Source organism: Solanum stenotomum, chromosome 5, assembly GCF_019186545.1.
Source record: "Solanum stenotomum isolate F172 chromosome 5, ASM1918654v1, whole genome shotgun sequence".
Lineage (NCBI taxonomy): Eukaryota > Viridiplantae > Streptophyta > Magnoliopsida > Solanales > Solanaceae > Solanum > Solanum stenotomum.
The window spans coordinates 63,165,018-63,185,942 of NC_064286.1; the positions used below are offsets into that span (position 1 = coordinate 63,165,018).

The 20,925-nt window shown below is 35.1% G+C and overlaps 2 protein-coding genes and 2 long non-coding RNA genes across 6 annotated transcripts; 2 read left to right on the plus strand and 2 right to left on the minus strand.

Moving 5' to 3' along the window:
* Positions 1-768: 768 nt before the first annotated feature.
* Positions 769-2,755, minus strand: LOC125865991 (uncharacterized). Its single transcript, XR_007446432.1, has 3 exons — positions 2,700-2,755; positions 1,159-1,608; positions 769-1,057 (listed from the first exon to the last, which is right to left on the minus strand). It is a non-coding gene; the product is annotated as an uncharacterized LOC125865991 (long non-coding RNA).
* A 1,841-nt stretch (positions 2,756-4,596) lies between these two features.
* Positions 4,597-8,979, plus strand: LOC125865976 (WRKY transcription factor 44). 3 transcript variants are annotated; one of them, XM_049546254.1, is made up of 7 exons: positions 4,597-4,710; positions 4,790-4,864; positions 5,909-6,140; positions 6,287-6,418; positions 6,616-7,325; positions 7,605-7,760; positions 8,444-8,979. In XM_049546254.1, the coding sequence occupies exons 3-7, from the start codon at positions 5,922-5,924 to the stop codon at positions 8,628-8,630; spliced, it is 1,404 nt and encodes a 467-aa protein (XP_049402211.1). In that variant the 5' UTR covers positions 4,597-4,710; positions 4,790-4,864; positions 5,909-5,921; the 3' UTR covers positions 8,631-8,979. The 3 variants fall into 3 exon arrangements, with proteins under 3 accessions (XP_049402211.1, XP_049402210.1, XP_049402212.1); XM_049546253.1 differs by having other exon boundaries at positions 4,790-4,860; positions 5,916-6,140; XM_049546255.1 differs by having other exon boundaries at positions 4,790-4,854; positions 5,916-6,140.
* A 7,095-nt stretch (positions 8,980-16,074) lies between these two features.
* On the plus strand, positions 16,075-19,065 carry LOC125865979 (probable serine/threonine-protein kinase PBL7). Its single transcript, XM_049546258.1, has 5 exons — positions 16,075-16,192; positions 17,561-17,676; positions 17,953-18,133; positions 18,216-18,628; positions 18,723-19,065. The coding sequence occupies exons 1-5, from the start codon at positions 16,117-16,119 to the stop codon at positions 18,930-18,932; spliced, it is 996 nt and encodes a 331-aa protein (XP_049402215.1). The 5' UTR covers positions 16,075-16,116; the 3' UTR covers positions 18,933-19,065.
* Positions 19,066-20,030: 965 nt separating this feature from the next.
* LOC125865990 (uncharacterized) lies at positions 20,031-20,919 on the minus strand. Its single transcript, XR_007446431.1, has 4 exons — positions 20,786-20,919; positions 20,579-20,686; positions 20,362-20,442; positions 20,031-20,272 (listed from the first exon to the last, which is right to left on the minus strand). It is a non-coding gene; the product is annotated as an uncharacterized LOC125865990 (long non-coding RNA).
* Positions 20,920-20,925: the final 6 nt, after the last annotated feature.

The window sequence follows — 20,925 nt, forward strand, 5'->3', positions numbered from 1 at the left end:
AGATGTCCATATTCAATGCATTTTTCGTCTTCAATCGTTAATCTTTTATCAAAGTAATTACAAGATATAAGCAAATATCACCGACATTCAAAATAATAAAGCAATAACAAAAAAATATGAATTTAAAACTAAAAGTCACAGGTAAAACGGATTCTATAATTTCAAAAAAATTATGCACTAATTAATTTAAAGTGGAACAAAAGAAATAATTTTAAAAAATAAATAAATTCCCAAACACGCTGAAGTAGGCACGTTTCCGTCGACGTGCTTGCTTTAGCGTGAAGTCTTGAATTTAAAACCAAAAGTCATAGCTAAAATGGATTCCATAATTTTTAAAAAATTATACACGCTAAAGCAGGCACGTCTCCGTCGAGTACCTGCTTCAGCACAAAATATTATACACTAATTAAAGCAGGGATGACGTGCCTGCTTCAGCGCGAACTGTCAAAGTAGAACAAAATGAATAAATTATTAAATATTTTTTCCGAAGCACGCTGAAGCAGGCATGTTGATGTGCCTGCTTCAGCACAAACTGTACTTGTCAAAGTAGAACAAAAAAAGAATTATTTTTAAAATATTTTCTCTGAAACATGCTTAAGTAGGTACGTCAATGAAGACTTGTCCGCTCCAGCAAAAACTGTCTCTTATATAATACTAGATAAGTGGTTCCCGTGCAAGGCACGAGCCTATAACTGTTATATTCTTTGTATTATGAGTACTTCACAAGATTGATAAAAAGAAATGTGAAAATACTAAAAGAGGAAGCATAAATCTCATGTTTACAACATATTAACACTTCACAATACTTGGATTGAGGAACAAAGTTTATAGAAATATTCAAACGATTATGAAATGTCCTTCAAATGAAGAGTTGTTTGTAATAATTCTAACAAACAAATTCCAACTTTCAAACCTCTAGAGATGATGATATTTTTCCTTAAGCTCTGAGAGATCCATCTTTCATTCAACCTGGTTGCGGACGTATAAGTAAGACACTTCCAAACCTCCAAAAAAAATTTCCACAAGCTCTAAAAGATGTATCTTTCATCCAACATGTCTGGAAATTTCCACAAGCTCACACTTATTATAAAAGAAGAGAAATATAAATATAAGTAGAACAAACATGGAGAAAATGCTTTCATAATAATCATTTAATACCTATATAGGAACCGAATCCTAGTAGCTACCCGATATAATTATATTACCACCTGAGAGCATACACAATTGAGAACTCGAGATTCTTCACCTTTTCTATTTCTCCTTCAGCTCTAAGAAAAGCAGAACGACAACAAATTCTGAATGATAAGTGGAAGTCCTAAGTAAGTTACTTATTTCCAAAAAAATAGTAAAAGACCAAAATTAGTTTTTTGATAATAGGCGTAATACAAAAATGCTTCTATAATAACCATTAAAGCAGACGAAGCACTTTAGCAGGATAGACAAAGATATAGTAAGTCCAGAAGAGGAAGAAGACACAGTAGAAAATGTTGCAGGAACTTTTAAAGGAACAATCCACAACTTCATCCATAAACAAAACTCGGTTTAATTTTCCATGTGCACTAGAACTTCGAGATGATATTTCAATTAGAGTAGGCTCCAATTCTTTACCTGAAAAAGTGGTGAGGTTTAGTAGTAAACTTAAATTCATGATTTCCTCACAATCTCTGTACAAATAAATAAAGACAAGATTACAATAATAACTATGTGTTATTCCTAAATAAGTTATAATTGAGCAAAAAATATACCTTGTGTGATGAGAAATCTTCCTAGTGAATTAATTGTAGATGTAGAGGAAATGGTCGAAAAGTGCTAGCTACTCGGTAGAAAGATAAAAGGAAAATAAAGGCACTTTCAGCTAGCGACATATCACAATATATTTTACATCGTTTGATATTCTTTTCATAAGCCTCTTTCATTGTGCGGGAATGTTCTTGTTTGTTCAGGATTCATTGCCTACAGAAAGTTGGTAGGTATATAAAAGCATTAGAACTCCAATCAGTTCAACAGCTCAATGATGCAACAATCTGGAAGAGTCACTGAGACAATCACTTGTTACAATATTTGTAAATTGCACAATCAAGATACTTTAAGAATGAGCATCATGGAAAATAAATACAACGGAGAGCAGCTACACTAAGCTATGAACAAATGTTTATATGTGATCTTCTAATTTCAGAAAGTGGAAGAAGAACTTTATACTTGACAAATTTTTGAGAGAAGTTATCTCAAACAATTATTTTATTCCGTGTTCAACTCTGTCTGCATTCCTATTTAAATTCATATGTTTTGTAATGGACGTAAGGTTTGGGTACACTAAATTTACCCTCTGCAAATTCCACCTATGTTAGAACTATGTTATTGTTATAGTTATAGTGAGCAGAATTATGTTCAATTTATTTATGAGGGTAATTTGATAGAATAAAAATAAATATCCCCCTTTATTAAAATTAAGCTAAGGAAAATAGATTGGAAATAAGAACAACAACCAATAACAAATAAATAACAATCAAATGACAATTGAATGATATTGTTTATGTATTTGCCCTTTAACTAAAATCAACAAATTAGCTTCGTCTTATTGAGGCATTAATTAGCATTTTCTTGTATGGTTTTCAAAGAGAAGAAGCAATAAAAATAGTTACGTATCTGACTGTGGGAAAAGGATTCAAAATAAAACAAGGAAGTGAAAAAGCATTAACCTGAGCTTGTGAACATCTATTAGATCAGAAATGATGGACTAGGCAGCAAAGATGAAAGAATTAGTGAACACCAAGGAAAATAAAAAATCAAGAAAAAAACAAAAAATAAGACAGCTGGAATCACTTAAAGAATCATCCACAATCCAAAATGACGGTACTACCCTCGGAAACCACCACTTATTTAGAATGATGATGAGATGAGAAAATAATAAATAATGATGAAAGGATAATAGGAGTAATTGTTTTTCACTTATTAAGGATAAAAGTTTATTCAACTACCGGTTTGGTATTATGGTCCGTTGCACGTGTACACCTAACTTTCCTAGGTTCCTCAAAAATTTATTGCAATTTTGAGGAGTGAAAAATCAAATTACTATATACAATTTTAATTATGTTTCGCTTAATGAAAATTCTTTGATTTATTCAAGTCATATTTTGCATATAATTTCTCAGTTCCTCCGTACTTTTTTTTTTGTTTTACTTTAAAATAATATGTAACCTTAAAAATTTAAATTCTCATTTTATTATTTACCTAATATTTAAGTTTATTTTAGATTATAAATTATAAATTTTTTCTTTTTTAAACATTATGCTGAAACTAGGCAAGAATTACAAGGGATTCACCTTTTCGTTGGGAAATTATATTTATCATACATACAAAATTTAAATTATTTTTTATGTAACTATTAAATCGCTTCAACTCTTTAGGTATCTTTTTTATATTTTGAATCTCATATTGAAAATTTTGACTCTAAAAAGAATATCATGTAAGTAGCAACGATTATAAAATTTCTTTTGTCTAGATGCATCTCTATTTTATTTTTAAAAATGTTTTGAATCCATTAGGAGTCAGTTGGAAGCTGAATGAGTAATTAGTGTTAAAATCTGCATAAATAATGTCATATTTGGTAATTGGTTAAGAAATAAGCTATTTATGTATGAAATTAATATTGTGTTGTTTGGTTTTTGTAATTTAGAAATTCACATAACTAATACTACATATATAAATTATGAGGAAACCTATGTATTATTTATGCAAGATAGAAGATAAAATAAAAATAATACATAAATAAGTAAACCCTCCATAACTAATCCCTCCGTAAAATTACACATAGATTTCCTCATAACTAATTTATGTATTACTAATAAGTGTATAACTCTAACCTCTAACAAAACAACTCCTTACTATTTTTTTTTGTAAAAAATAAATGGGGCAATGGAGGGGAAAATGATAGTGAGGAATCGTTACTAATAAGATGAAAGTTCAAATATCCAATCAGGAATTATTACTCTCTCTCGTCTCATTTTATGTGACACTCTGTTTTTAGTCCGTCCCAAAAAGAATGTTACCTTACTATAATTATAAGTAATTTGACTTTAAAGATTTTCTTTACCGCACCCAAGAATGTGACCTAGTGGTTGAAAACCGTGAAGTTTCATGTTCAATTTTCAACAAAGACAAAAAATACTAGATAATTCTTCTTACCTATTATATTCACAAGGACTATTTAGATTAGATTAAGCAATACCACATACAATAAAACGAAAAAAAATAAAATTCTTTACATCTTAATAAAAATTCTGGCTCAGCGTTAAATAATATCATTTGAGTTGGTAGGGTAAAAAAGTTTGTTGGCTTGCTTAGCAACTAAATACAAAAAAAGCAGCACATCACACACTCATCAGAAAGTCAAAAGAGCAACAGCTAACATAGACAGTTAGTTGGCCTTAGACACACACACACACACTAGACCTGACACTATTTTTATTAAAATTGTATAACACTATCTTTTTATAACTTTTTATTCAGTCCCTCCATACTCTTATCACAATTTATTTTCACAAAAAAAAAAAAAAAATAGTGAAAGAGACTCTTCCCTTGTCTGTACATTAATTAGAAATCTCTTAATTTGTTTTTTTCTTTTCAGCTATTTCTTTTCTGTATGTAGTTCTAAAAAAAGGGACATTTTTTCATACTGAAAAAAATATAATAAGAAGTTTTCATTTCAAGGTTAAGTTGGTCTTTCGTTAAATTTATTGAATTGAAGCTTTTTGAAACATTCTTGAAATTGTTTGGTTTTGCAATGCAGGTCCAGTAAATGGGATTCAATGGGAGCTCTGATGAATTCTTAGGTTTTTTCTCTATCTCCATCTGGTAAAGGTTTGTTCTTTTGGGGTCTTATTCTTTTCTTTGGTTCTAAACTCTGTGTGTGTGGTGGGATGAACACTATCCCTCCGTTCCACCATTAACCAGAGGTCGAAAATGAAAAAATCTTGGTAAGGAGCGCTTTCTAGATTAGTTGGGCCCAAAGTGGGCCCGGGTGGAAGCAAAAAAAAAGAAGAAGTTATGCTCTATCCGATTCAATTTGTTTGTCTGGTTTTGACTTGGTACGAAGTTTTAAAAAATGAATAAAACTTTTAAATCTTGTGGTTTTAAAGTAAAATATATATAATGTACCAAATTGCCCGTTAATCTTATGGTCTTAAATATGTTGTATGCAAGTTACCATTAAGGAGTTCACAAAAAGGAAAGAAACGTTCTTTTTGAAATGGATTGAAAGGAAAGTAAGACAATGAAATTGAAACGAAGGGAGAATGATAGAGTAAGACAAAGAAATTGAAACGGAGGGAGTATGGTATTTGCTTTTATGGTGGTTGATTTTGTTTAGTATCTTTTAAATTGGAACTTTTGTGGAGCAAATTTTATTAGTGAAAAGGACTTGAACTTGATTTGTTTATTAGTACTTTTGAGTAGTTTGAAGTTGCTATATCATTTACTGACTGATAGGACAAGGAGTAATCCAACATTACTCTTGTGATTTAAGTATGGTAACACAATGTTTTTCTGTCAAAACTTCAACTTTTGAGATTATGAGTTCTTGATATATATCCGAAGCTGCTATAGTAATCTTCGTTAGAAAGTATTAACTGTAGTCATGCTGTTGAATCAGACAGTTACATTAGTACGTGACAGAGTCGGTAAGATTGGACAATTTCCATGATGTAAATCCAGTCAAGTGCAAACGAAATGACCGAGTAGATATCTTCCTCTACATTACTGGAAAACCTTAGAACTCGAAGGCTTAAGGACTTGAAAACATTCTGTCAATTGGTCTTATTGTTACTACAGTTTTATGATTATGTACTTTGTACTAGATATCTGTCGCGCATTTCTAGTCCTTACTTTAATTCAATTTTTTACTTGGAAGACAACAGATCAAGATGGAGGTCAATGAAACCGCGAAAATAGCTATAGTTAGACCAGTAGCTTCAAGGCCAAGATGTCCTGTTTACAAATCTTTCTCTGAGCTCTTAGCTGGTGCGGTAGATATATCATCCACAAATGCTAGTTCTGAAATGGCGATTACCGCCATAAGACCAAAGACTGTCAGGCTGAAGCCTGTAACAAACCATGCTTTAGTTGGAGAGCGTTCTTCACAGGTCGATAATCTCTCTTTATTAGCTTCCATCATTAATGGCTTGAATGTTTTCTTTATTTTGCTTTATTTCAATTGTACATCTTGAAGAAATACTCAAATTATTTTGCTGAGCACTTTTTAATCCTATAGAAAAACTTGTTACTTCAGGTTGGAGTGTCTGAGGCACCAGTTGGTTGTCGATCTGATTACATCATGCAATCGGTAGAGAAACCCAAGGTTCTGTATAAACCCATAGCTAAACTTGCACCAAGGAAAACAATTCCTCTACTTGAAAATAAGGTTAGTTTCCTTTTATATGTTGCGATGATGGGACGACCCTTTTTTGTTAGTGTACAATGGTGCATAAATTCAGGCGGGATGAAGTTTTCCTGCACTATTCAAATTGTTGTCTCACAATACGAGTAATGAATAGCAGAAGAAATGTACTACAATATTGTTCTGCAGCAATAATGAAATCTAGCACATCTTATGCATAGGGAAGCTCTGCATCTGATCAGCGACAAGAAAAAGCTGAGGCTAAGGCTGATGTTTCATCAGCAAAGGAAGTTAAACAACATCGCGACCTTACGACAGAATCTAAACAAAGTCTCTTAGCAAAATCAGGAGAGGACAAAAAAATAGTGGGTTCAACAATTGTATCAGAGAACACAGAAGAGGTTCCACAATCTTTGGTCAACACAAGTAATGTCGACCGTCCTAGTTATGATGGATATAATTGGAGAAAATATGGACAAAAGCAAGTTAAAGGAAGTGAATACCCGAGAAGTTACTATAAGTGCACGCATCTAAAGTGTCCTGTGAAAAAGAAGGTTGAAAGATCATACGATGGCCAGATTGCTGAAATTGTTTACAGGGGTGAGCACAACCACCCAAAGCCTCAGCCTCCAAAGCGCAACTTGTCAGACGTACATGTGCGAGCAGGCGTATGCAATGACACTTTTAAAGAAACAAATAATCCTGCATGGAGTAACCAACATCCTCAGACGAGTGAAGCTTACGTCTGTAGGATAGAAAATCCGAATGATGTCGGGTTGACTATAAATTCAGCTCATTCTAGCAAAGCACCATGCTTTTATGATCCCATTGCAGCTGCAGGAATGCACACTGCTGTCGGAAATTCTGAAGATTCTGCTGAAGGAAGTAAAAAGTTGGAGACTACTTGTGATGAACCAAAAACTAAAAGAAGGTTAGAAAGCAAGTAAATTCAATTATATAAATCACCTATCTTAACTTAGTGTGTCTACGGACTACGGAACCAATGCTAGCACACTACATTTCACTCATTCTTGTTGCTAAGTCGTTCGTGTATTTGTTCATCATACACTTTTGTCTTTCAAAGAACTTAAGGTGAGATTTTTCCTATGTGTATTTCAGTATTGATTCGATTTGGTATTCGGAAATACCACTGTGGGCTTTCACGTTATCACTTTCTAATTTGTGACAACTATGGGGTTTTACCTTTCAGGAAACTTAAAGGCCAATGCAATGGAGCAGGTACATCAGGGGAAAGTACATTTCCTTATATACCAAACCAAAGTACTACTGACTCTGAAATTACTGATGATGGTTTTCGCTGGAGAAAATATGGCCAGAAGGTTGTCAAGGGAAGTTCATATCCCAGGTAAAATTGTTTTCTCATCCTTATGCACAAACTTTAGAAGACAAACCACAGGAAATAACATACAGGGTGGAATGGAACTATAATAACTTGAGGAATCTTAGTAGCTTAGCTGGTTGGTCACAGTGGCGGAGCCAGGATTTTTAATAAGGGGGTTCAATAATTGAAGAACTAAACATACGAACTAATCGAAGGGGGTTCGACATCTATTATATATACATAAAAAATAATTTTAACTATGTATAAATAGTAAAATTTTCCGCCGAGGGGGGTCGGATGACCCCCCTCACAGAAGGCTGGCTCCGCCCCTGGTTGGTCACCTGAACTCCCACCTTGTTGGTGAGGGTTTGATTCCCCACATTGTAATCTCCTCCCCTATTAAAAAAAACTATAATAACTCACAAAGCATGCATATGACGAAGGTTATGCATGGATTTTGTAGCTTTTCGAATGCCAAACATCACCGTTTTAGATATGACATCCCTCACGAAGCATGGATGACCGGATACTCATACTGTATAGAGCAAGTTAAACAGCTATTTTTGAAAATATGAAAATTTACTAGAATGTCTCTCGACCCTCGTTTATGTTTATGTAGATAATGCTTGCTTGTAAAAAATGCTTTGTCCTATTACCCTCTTGACATATTTTCCTATTAATCATGTCTTGATTGCTGCTATACACAGGAGCTATTATAGATGCACAAGTCCTAAATGCAGCGTGCGGAAGTTTGTTGAAAGAACCATGGATGATCCAAAAGCCTTTATTACTACATATGAGGGAAAACACAACCATGTCGTTCCAAACAGAAGACCAAATTCAGAGGCGTCCAAGACGAGCTCAAAATCTTCAGCTATGAAAGAGAAATCATAGTCTCCGTGATCAGAATAACCTCATCCCAGCAAAAATAAACTATATGCTAATATTATACACTCAAGAAGATGGTTTAGCAAAACGGAAATTAATGAAGTTAATCTTATTGCAGTAGTCATTATATTTCCTTTGCTAAACCATCTGAGAGCGCCAAATGCTTGGGAGTTCCTATTTGTTTGCTAGAAGAGGCAACAATTGAGATCTTTTCAAGCATCAAGAATGTAAACAATTGGCCTCTAATGAGTTAATAATTAGTTATCTATATATGTTCAAGACATCAATATTATATTGTTAAGTTGACAAACAGTTAATTTCAAAATATGAGTTTCTTATTTGAGTAAATATAGCTTTTTTTGGTACCTTATTATACTGTTTTGAAGTGTGCATCTTTCTTCTTCATTTAATATTACAAATTATTAACTTAGAATTCAGTAACATAAAGTAACTAGAATCTTAAAGCTCATAAGCTTCAAATTCTAGTTCCGCCTAATGCTTTATTTTATCTCTGCAAATTTTACTCTTCAACTTCTTTTTCTGATCTACCGCTGTTAGAGCATACTACAATATTTGTTCTTTTGGAATAAGGGTGTGTTTGGTATGAAAGGAAAATATTTTTCTGAAAAATAAGTGGAAAGTGGATTTATACTTACTTTCTACTCTCTCCGTTTCACAAAGAATGACCTAGTTTGACTTGGCACGAAGTTTAAAAAAATAAAGAAGACTTTTAAATCTTGTAGTCCTAAATTAAAGTTATGTCAAATGTACAAAATTTCCCTTTAATCTTGTGGCCTTAAACATGCCACGTGGAAAGTTGAAATTAAAATGTTACCAAAAAAAGAAAGAGGTCGTTCTTTTTAAAACAGACTAAAAAGGAAAGGAGGTCATTCTTTTTGAAACGGAGGGAGTAATATTTAGTAAGTAAACAAAAAAAAAACAACATCCTGAAAGCAAGAGTACTATATGTTATCAAGTAAAACACTATAGAGTGAGATAAGGTAGGGAGTGGGGGTTCAGGGGTGACGAAGGTGAGATGGTCAAGGGGTATGGGTTGTGGGAATTGCGTGGAGAGGATATGAGAAATAAATTTGAAATGTCATTTACTTTTTATTTTTTCATTAGAGAAGTCATTTTTCTCTTTTAAGAAACTTCTTTTTGTTTAGCAAATGTTTTCCCGACATTTTGACCAACAAAATATACGAAAATTTGAAAATGAGTAAACTATTAGAACATCTGGCGTTAGGACATCACTCAATAGCTTAGTCGTATTAGGATCAGTAGTTTAGTCGTATTAGGATTGCATTACTAATTCAGCAGTTATTATTTATTTAGATTACTTTAGTTCAATTCGTTTAGGAGTCTTTTTATTTTCCCTGTAACTCTATTTAGTACTTTGCTGCCTTCATTAATAAACATACTCTTTTCAGCACACATTCAGTCTTTATATGGTATCAGGGCTCTTCACGCTCTAACGAGTACGATCAATTTTTTTTCTTCTCCTCACGCAGATCAGCAACAATGACCAATTACAATGGTAACAACAATGGCAACAATCCTAGAGTTGTCAATGCTGATAACACGACGGGTACTAATATTATCATTCAATTCAATCCTGCATCCCAATTACCCATCAAACTAAGCGGTGGTCACAACTTCGCCACCTGGAAAGCCCAATTTTTCATGCTTATGTATGGCTGCAACCTCTTTGGCCATCTCGATGGAACCACTCCATCCCCCAGTCGCACGATTACTCTCGGCGCAAATATATCTCCTAATCCTGCCTTTCTAACTTGGTTCCGTCAGGACCAACTTATCCTGAATGCCCTCATGGCTTCTGTCGAACCCACTATTGCCTCTACTGTTGCTGCCGCTGACACGGCTAAATTAGCTTGGGATGCTTTGCATACCACTTATGCGAACAAATCTCAAACCCGAGTCTTCAGTTTGCGTGATCAGCTTGCTCGTGTCATTAAGGACTCTCGCTCCATTACTAAATATCTTCACACTATTCGGTCCTTTTCAGATGAGTTAGCCACTGCTGGTGCTCCTGTTTCCAATCCTAAACTCATCGTCAAAATACTCAATGGTCTAGGTCCTGAATTTCGTGAGATCTCTGCTGCCATTCGTGCATGCGATACGGCTATCTCCTATGAGGAACTGTTTGTAAAGCTACTGGACTTTGAACTCTTCCTTCGCCACGAGGATGCTAAGAAACTACCTAGTACCATCACTGCTGCAGTTGCTACTCCCATCAAATTCAACTCCAATAATCGCAACAATCGTAGACAAACCAACAACTCTCAACAATGGCGCCAAAATTCGCGTCCAAGCACTCCACCACAATGGCAGTCCAATTCCAATCTGAACGGTGTTCCTCGATATCAACTATGTAATAGAATTGGCCACACTGCCAATGTGTCACACCCCGAGCCTACACCCTGGGCGGGACCGGCACCCGGAGACCATTTCTGACCCCAAGCGAACCCTTGGCCTGGCTTTCTTAACTCAGCGGAAACCTAACCCAACATAATAACTCAATGCAATGCAATATTACAAAACAACTTAACTTATAACATATGGCCATAAAGGCAACTCGAATCTCAAAATAGAATATTTACATATATACATATAGATGAGAGACTCAATACTAGCTGACTGACTGTCTGTCTATGAAGCCTCTAAAATACTGAGATGGACGTTGGGACAGACCCCGCAACATCCTAATAAAACAAAAACTAAGAACACAAAATAATTGAGTCCTCCGGAATGCAAGGAGGCTCACCACTGACTCTGGAGTGCTCAGCTGGATCAACGACGTGCAGGATGCTGATCCGGGGTACCTGAATCTGCATCATCAAACGATGCAGGCCAACTGGCATCAGTACATGGAATGTACGAGTATGCGAGCTGGAAAGCTAAGCAACATAGGCTAGAAGGAAATTTGGAAGAAACTGAAATAGCTTACCTGGCTCAACTCAACTCAACCTGACTGACTTCTTTCAATATAAGGCAATTTAAAACAAGTGCGATATAAAGAAAGACTGTTTAAAACATGCTATAAACTCTGTGTGTATACAAAGATACAATAAGCCTGAAATGTATATAGAAATACAATGAACTGATGTATATAAAAATACAATAATCTCTGTGTATGAAAATACAATAACTGCTGTGGGAGTTTCTCTAACCGACAACCATCACATAAGAGCTATAGTGATGATACAGCGATCGACCTCACGCTGCCAGAGCATCTTATACCCGGCCAAAGGTATAAGACCTGAACTGCCTAATGGATCCACTAGTCTAATCTGAAAAGGATTCATCTAAAAAGTATGATCCTTTTCTACCCATGGTGGCTAACATGGTTCTATGGGGGCTGTGGGTTCTTTGAACGCTCCCCCAATTCGGTGCTCGATACTACTCCCAAAAATGTACTGGCTCTTATGTTTTTAAAACATATTTCTTCCTGCTGATATGAGATAATTACTCAAAAACTAGCCCGAAGGCTCTTTTGGAAATCTCAGTTTCCAACCTTGTTTAAATGTAAAAACATTTCTTTAAAACTTCTTTGGGAATACATAGTTCCCTAATAACTTTGAGAAAAGAACTCAACTTTAAACTCTTTACTTTACTTGAACTCTTGGCTTGATGTGAAACTCTTAACTTAACATGAAACTCTTAACTTTTGACTTGACTTGAAACTCAATACTTAACTTGGAACTTGAGCCTTAGAATGAAGTTAAAACGTTCAATGAAGACTCTTGGAAAACCTTAAAGACTTGCTTTGACTTACTTACTTCTAAGCTTGACTTCACTTGACTTGGAAACTAACTTCACTTGAATTGGAAACTAACTTCACTTGACTTGGAAACTAACTTCACTTGACTTGTAGTTTTACTTGACTTTTGGAAGTACCTTGGAGTGTTGGAAACAACTAGGAAACATAGGTATAATACCTAGGAACATGTATGAAAAAAGAAATGGTGAATGAAAGGGAAGGATTGGTGTCCTTGGCACTAGGAGAGGTGCGACAGCCCAGCCCCTTTTTCCCCAAAAAAACTGACTTTTTCCCTTTGTTTCTTTCCAATTCTAAACCCTCTCAACCTCAAGGTTTCAGCAGCAACACTTAGAATCATAAAGACCCTTATTATACAATAGATTCAACTCAAAAATCACAGCCAGAAATCTGTACTAAATCAGCAAGAACTTCAACACAACACCACTACAACTTCAATAACCAATAAATCTTCTCTTGGAATTAAAAACGAGTTGGTGTGTGGGGGTATGAACCAACCAACACTAAGGATCATAAAATCCCTCAACATACAATAGATCACAACTCAAATACACAGCCCAATCCTGTCCCACAACCAACAATAACTTCAACAACACAACTAACAACATCAACAACAACTAACAACTTCAACAACTTCAACAACAAATCCAATCTCTTCTCAAATCATAAAAACGAGCTTGGTATGTGGGGGGAAAGGATAAACCCACACTAAAGACTCACATACCTTGATAGGGATCACCCCCGACGAAAATCCACAATGATCTTGACAAATCTTGTTGATCTCCTCTTTCTTCTCTTCTTCTTCTCCTTCTTCTCTTCTTCTTCTCTTGAACCCTAACTCTTTCTCTTTCAAAATGGGACAAAATGATCCAAAGATCAGCCTAATACAACAATATAAGCTCAAAAGAAATGATTTGTGAAAAGACTAAAATGCCCTTAAATTTCCGGAACGGACTCCCTGCCAACTGCCCAACTTTCAAAGATCATAACTCGCTCATACGAACTCAGAATCGAGCAAACTCGGTGGCGTTGGAAAGATCGTTCCACAAGCTTCGAAACCATAACTGGAACTAATCCTAACTCATCCGGAGCTAGGAGTTACGACTGCTCAAAGTTGGCCAAAAACTCACTGATTTCCACACTTAGCCAAATTTCCAGATTTTTGAACTTAACCAAATTTTCCAGATTCTGGGCTGCCAAATTTCCAGATTTTTAAATTTTTCCAAAAATGACTATTTCCAAATTTCAAGCTTCTTCAAAGCCACTTCAAATTGTCGGATGTTACACAATGTTTGCCGCTCGAAGTCTCATAATCACTTTGAAGCGACAGCCAACTATGCCGCTGGGTTTACGACGGACACCAACCCTTGGATAGTTGACTCAGGAGCCACCCATCATATCACAACAAAGCCGCACAACCTACAACCATACCACGGTAACGAGGATGTTTCTATGGGTGATGGTAACAAAATTCCTACCTCTCACACTGGTTCTACTAAATTAAATGCATCAAATAATGTCTTTAAGCTAACCCGCACTCTGTGTGCCCCTTCCATTAAACACAAGCTTCTTTCGGTTTCTAAATTATGTCAAGACAATCTTAAGTCTATTGAATTTTTCCCTTTTAACTTTGTTGTGAAGGATCTGCAAACGCGGAAGTCATTGGTGCACGGTCGGACCAACAATGCACTGTATGAGTGGCCTGTCTCACATCCCCAAGCTCACATTATCTCCACACCTAGTCCTCTCACTACTTGGCACCAACATCTTGGACATCTTCACTCTAGAGTTCTTAGGTTTATTTTAAATAAATTCTCGCTACCATTTCATGAGCGAGACAAAAACTTTTATTGTAATTCTTGTTTATCTAATAAAGTTCATCGGCATCCTTTTACCCTATCACTGTCTAGCTCTAAACCATTTCAAACTAATTTTAGTGATTTATGGGGGCCATCGCCAGTCTTATCTCTTGACAAAAAATTGTATTATTGTATTTTTGTTGATCAATATACGAAGTACACTTGGCTCTACACACTAACAAAGAAAAGTGAAGTTAAAGAGATCTTTCAAAAATTTCATCCTATGATGGAAAAACATTTTGACACTAAAATTTTATCATTGTATACTGATGGCGGAGGTGAGTATAAAAGTCTTGACTCCTATCTTTCACTTCACGGCATTCAACACCTCTTCACCCCACCCTATACACCCCAACGAGTTGCACTTGCAGAATGACAACATCATCATATCGTTGAAACTGCAAGAACACTCTTAGATGAGGCGTCCCTCCCACCCCAATTCTGGTCTTTTGCATGCCATCACACTGTCTACCTCATCAATCGTCTTCCAACCTCTCACCTAGATAATCAATCCCCATTCCAAAGTTTACTTCAAAAATCACCTGATTATAACTCCCTCCGGATTTTTGGTTGTTTATGCTATCCACGGCTTAAACCATACTCCAAAAATAAACTTGAATCAAANTTACTTTTTATTTTTTCATTAGAGAAGTCATTTTTCTCTTTTAAGAAACTTCTTTTTGTTTAGCAAATGTTTTTCCGGCATTTTGACCAACAAAATATACGAAAATTTGAAAATGAGTAAACAACTTAGAGAAAACGAAGAAAAGGTTTTTCAAATAATTTGATCAACCAAACATTTTCAAACAATTTCACTAGTAAGTAATGAAAGAAAGGAAAAAAGGCAATATTGAGAGCAAAGTAGGCAATAAAATTACTTGTTTATAATTAAAAGAGACGTATTTAAAGAACTCTAAAAGAGAATTACTAGTCTCTCCGTTCACTTTTACTTGTCACTTATTCCTAAAATAATTTTTTATTTTTATTTGTCACTTTTGAATTTTGACATATCGAGAAAAAACAATAATTTTTTTCCATGTTTTACCCTCAGCATTAAATACTTATTTTCCAAATCATTTTCAAAGACGTCATTTAATAGGGGATAGTTTGGTAAATATCTATATCATTTAATATTTTCTCAATAAGTGTGTCAAATCAAACTGTGACAAGTAAAAGTGAACGGTGGGATTAGTTTCATACCTGAATTATTAACAACCTTAAAAACACTCTTAACACTAAGGGGTCGTTTGGTAGAGTGTATTAGAAAAAATAATACATGTATTAGCCTTGTGTATTACTAGTGTCTTGTTTCATACTCTTTTCCAACCTATGTATTACTAATGCTTGCATTAGTTATACACTATATTGTTTATTAAGGTGTGTATTGCTAATACCACATATTTCTAGGTATTAGCAATACAATGATTTTAATGCATGCATTAGCTTGATTAAAGACCCAATTGCCCTTCAAAACCCCTTTTACAACTTTTCTACCATAATAGTGGAGGCTATCTTTGTAAATTAAATTTTTTATGCAATGCATGCTATTTTTTAATGCATAAAAATAAACTATGCATAACTAATGCATCCATTACTAATACAAGCATTACTAATACACTCTATTTAGTATTATTCTTATACATTTTACCAAACAACCCCTAAATGAACTTAAATACATTTTTGATCTTGCAACTGTTCGTTCGATGACAAAACTAATAATTTGTGTGATTTTCAAATACTTTTCTCTAATTGATTATAACACTATAACTAGTTTGTCTATATATGTGAACATGAAAAAGCAGAGTCATGATTTTCCAACGACACAAAGTCAACGATGAAGTGTTTTTTATGCACCGGTCAATGGAAGAAGACGTCACCGGAGATTGACCGGCGGCGACCTGTTGCTGCAGGTACCCATAAAGCTTTACTCATTAGAACTAATTTTTCAATTTGGCATTTAAATTTTCTAGGAATTCCAGAATATTGGAGAAAAAGAAGAAGAAAACAGTAGAATTTAAAGAGAATTTGGTGATTTCACTCATCATACTCCCAAAAAACGTGATTTGTAATGATTTTTTTCCAATCTGTCCATGCCTTCATGGACAGAGTTATCCATCAACATGTGTTGGTGGGTAGTTGCCAAGATTTTTATTAAGGAATCAAAGCATAAAAGAAGCAATCATACGAAAAAAGTCCAAGGGAATCCAACATCTATTTATATAAAAAAACACATAAAGTTTTTTTTTTTAACTTTGTATATATAATATAATTTTTCATCAAAGGGGCTCGGATGATCCCCTTGCTCCCACTTGGCCCCGCCCCTGCTGGTGGGAAGCAGTAGGTATTGTGTCGAATTAGTCTAGGTGCACAAGCTGACACGGAAACATGGGGTTAGTTTCTAAGCACCTTTTTTATTCCTTTTTGAAGGCCTTAGCCTTAGTGTGCCCCTTCTGTTGCAATTCAATGGTAACCCCTCAATCAGCTATGCAATTAGCTCTTTTCACACTTAAAAACCGCCTTGATAACTAGTCTTAAGTCTAAACTGTCGTAGGCAATCGGCTGTGTATCTTGCATCATCAGTGCACCAACTCACTTCCACAACAGATGTCTTAGTGCAGCCTATGTTGCATTAGCTGTCTCTTCATAACATCCCTTTATCGGAGGTTAGTGAATGGTTTACTTATCAAACTATAGTTTCTTATAGACCTCCTAAAATAGATCGTTAACTCAAAAACTTGTTCAGATCAGTTGACTAAGGTCACTTAACTATTACTGCAATCTTACTTGGTTAGGCTAAGGCAACTTGATCATTATTGCAACCGTACTTGGTAACTATTGATCCCGTGACTAGAGATGATATAATCCTAGATGAATTGAGGATTATCCAAAACTATATAAGGAGAATAGAGACCGTTCCTCAATTAAAGTGGGACACTTAACAAGGATAATACTTTCTTTGAGGAAGCTGATCTATTGTCCCTCAACTCTCTAAAAAATTGATGTTACGGTCATCGAATAAGGTGCTGCAACAAATTATCTCATTTCATGAAGTTAACTGATATGACCTCTCCTACAAACAATTGGAATAATAAAAAATTAAAAGACGAATCTTTGTGCCAGTTTCTTGATTTTTCGCTTGGTTTTAGTTCATCAGCTGGTTACTCTTGACATATTTGGAAACTTTTCACTTAGTTTTAGTTATATCTTGTAAATTGATGATGCACAATTTTGTCATCATGTTACAAAGCTGTTAATGATGAATTCCACTCACATTGCAGTCAAGATTTTTGAATTCGAGGAATTAGCAGCTGCAACAAGCAATTTTCATGAGGATTGTCTTCTTGGAGAGAGTGATTACGGAAGAGTTTACAAAGGACAGATCGATTCTAATCAGGTTAATGCTCCTATGGTTTTCTTACTAATCAGATAGGACAGAGAGAGAAGTGGCAGACGTTCTCAAAACTGTATGTCTGAGGCCTCATATTGTAGATATGGCGCAACACGTGTTCCTTCAACAATAGATTGAACCGAAGTAAATCAAATGTGTCAATGACCAGGATCATTTGATAAAATTAGCTAGTTCAGTATGACATTACGCTTGATTATATGCATTTGATATCCAAGTTGTGACAGAACTGTAGATTGAAACCTTCCATATGATTTGGTGCAGGTTGTTGCTATCCAGAAAGTGGATCATGATAGAATAAGGAATTTTCTTGTTGAACATTGTATGTTAAGTTGGTTACGCCATCCTAATATTGTTAGTCTAGCTGGCTATTGTGCTGACGGTGATCATAGACTTCTCGTTTATGAAAACGTTCAACTAGGATCATTGAAAGAGCATCTTCATGGTATTTGTTTTCGTAGTTGGTTATGCTTTTTGTTGTGTTTAGTTGTTTTCACATGATGTCTGGAGTTAAAGATTTTCTGCAGATTCCGCTCCTGATAAGAAGCAACTTGATTGGAACACTAGGATGAAAATTGCTTCTGAAGCAGCAAAAGGATTAGAGTATTTACATAACAAACAACAGCCAACTGTAATACACCGCGGTATAAACTGCTCTAACATTTTGCTTGGGGAGGGATATCAAGCTAAGTTATCTGGCTTTGGCTTCGCAAAACTGGGGCCTCCAGACGGTAAAACCCATGTATCTGCAACATTTGAGGGAAATTATGGGCACCAAGCACCAGAGCATGCCACAACATGCGAGGTGAGTGTTCAAACAGGGCTATTGAGTGTGAAATCAGATGTTTACAGCTTTGGGGTTGTCCTTTTGGAGATCTTTACAGGAAGGAAAGATATCGGAAATTCAAAAGATGGAGAAGAGTCCAATCTTATTGCTTGGGTAACTTTATGTTTTCCCTTTGTCGTTCAAGTTAGTATACTATCTGTGACGAAAATGATGTGGTGTTCCTTTTGAATTTTTTTTTGTATGTCAGGCAAGACCATTGATCAAAGACGACAAATTTTCAGAACTGGCAGATCCAGCACTTCAAGGCCATTATCCTGCAACAGGCTTGAAGCAAGCTGTTCTAATCGCAAGCACGTGTGTCCAAAAGCAACCTCACGCGCGTCCTACCATGGCAGAGGTAGTAATATCCTTAACTTATATTGCTCAAGGAAAATATGATTCTGTAACTCTGTCCTGAATGATGGCAACTGATAAGTGTTGCTGAAAATCAATTATTGAAGTGCTTGTGCCACTCGCGGACTCGTGCATCTAAAATGCTTAGTTGTACTGGTGGAAGGTAATAGGTACCTGAGAAATTAATTGAGGTGCACACAAGCTGACACGATTCTGATGTCAAAATAAATAAAACTGACAATTCTGAGGCAAAACTTGAATTTTGCATTTACTAACCGTTGTTCTATTTACATCTTTTTGACTCCTTTTATTGTAAAAATTTCATGGCGTTTAGGTGATAACCAATTTATGTTTTTTTTTTGCATGAATACCCAATATTAGATTTTTTTCAGGCCAAAGAATATGTTTCAACTTCAGGCGGGTTTCGCTGTGGCCTCTGAACGATCGTCCCATCTCATCTTTATATGTGAAACAATCTCAAAAATCATCTCTTGATGTCAAGAGAGAATTATGAACTTNCTAACTGTTGTTCTATTTACATCTTTTTGACTCCTTTTATTGTAAAAATTTCATGGCGTTTAGGTGACACCCAATTTATGTTTTTTTTTTTTTTTGCATGAATACCCAATATTAGATTATTTTCAGGCCAAAGAATATGTTTCTTTTTCCGTTCTGCATTTAGACACATATGACTGAAACTTTAGCCAATTTTAACAGGTGTTTCAATTATGTATGACTGAGCGCGCACATATATGAAAAAATTGAAACACTATCAAATGTTGTTATATTAACAAATTCTTAATTGAAATTTATTCTTTATGATGCATGATATTTAATTGCAAATTTGAGCTTCTTTGAAGTAATTTTATGTGTTTTATACTCGCATGTCACAAATTTCAGTTCATTTTTACATATAGTTCAGTCATGTATGCATGACTCAAGGGATTCCTTAGATTTATGTGTTTGATAAGTTGATGATTACGTTTTGTTCTTTATGATATATAAAACTTATGTTTCTAATTTGAATTTATTTAGAGTATATTTATTCAACTTCAGGCGGGTTTTCCTATGGTAGTCGCGCTGTGGCCTCTGAACGATCGTCCCATCTCAATCTTTATATGTGAAACAATCTCAAAAATCAACTCTTGATGTCAAGAGGGAATTATGAACTTTAATACTTCATTAAGTACTTAGCTTGATACACACACACAAAACAGAATTCTAATACATGAGATGCTACAACAGCTATTACTATGCTGATACAAGTCTCCCAGATAACAAACAAACATAGAACCACTTTATTTATGTATTACTAATGTATAATCCTTCAACACTGAGCACGAAGCACCCCTTATTCGTAATTTAACAACGTTGATGGATTGAGCATTTTATTCAGTTTTACGCCTGCAATGAACAGATGGAGAAAGAGTTAGCATAGAATGCTCACACCAAGCAAAATTAACATATCAAGTTCTTTACATATGAGTAACTACCAAATATTTTTTCTTATATAAGTCCACCACTTCCTTAGGATCAGCTTTTGTCTGAATGTAGCTATCAAGCTTGTTCAGTTCCTGCAGGGTAATCGTACAACAGAACGATTCAATCAATTAATCAGTCAACTATGCCTCAGTCCTAAACTAGTTCGGCTGTCATAAAGCCGCCAGGTACCTTCATGACACAATTTTAAGGCAAGTAAAGTTAGCATACCTCTATCCATTTTGCTAGTTTTGGCCTCCCAGATGTGATATCACAATTAAACACCTCTTTCAGCAAGATTTGAAACCTTTCAACGAAGGGAGCATACACTATGTCGGCCTGATGCACCAAATTTCAACATCAATATGATGAACTTCTAAAATTTGGAAAGCTAAAGATACCTTCTTACACTTTACACATTGTACTAATATAACTGACCTGACTGAATTGGCCTAGGAAGAAAGGTCCGTCATCAAATTTGTCGAGAGCTTTTTCTAAGTAGTCAAATTGAGGTCCTGGTGCAAGTGTGAACTATTGTTAACGTCTCGTGAGAAAATTACAAAATGAAGTTGAAAACA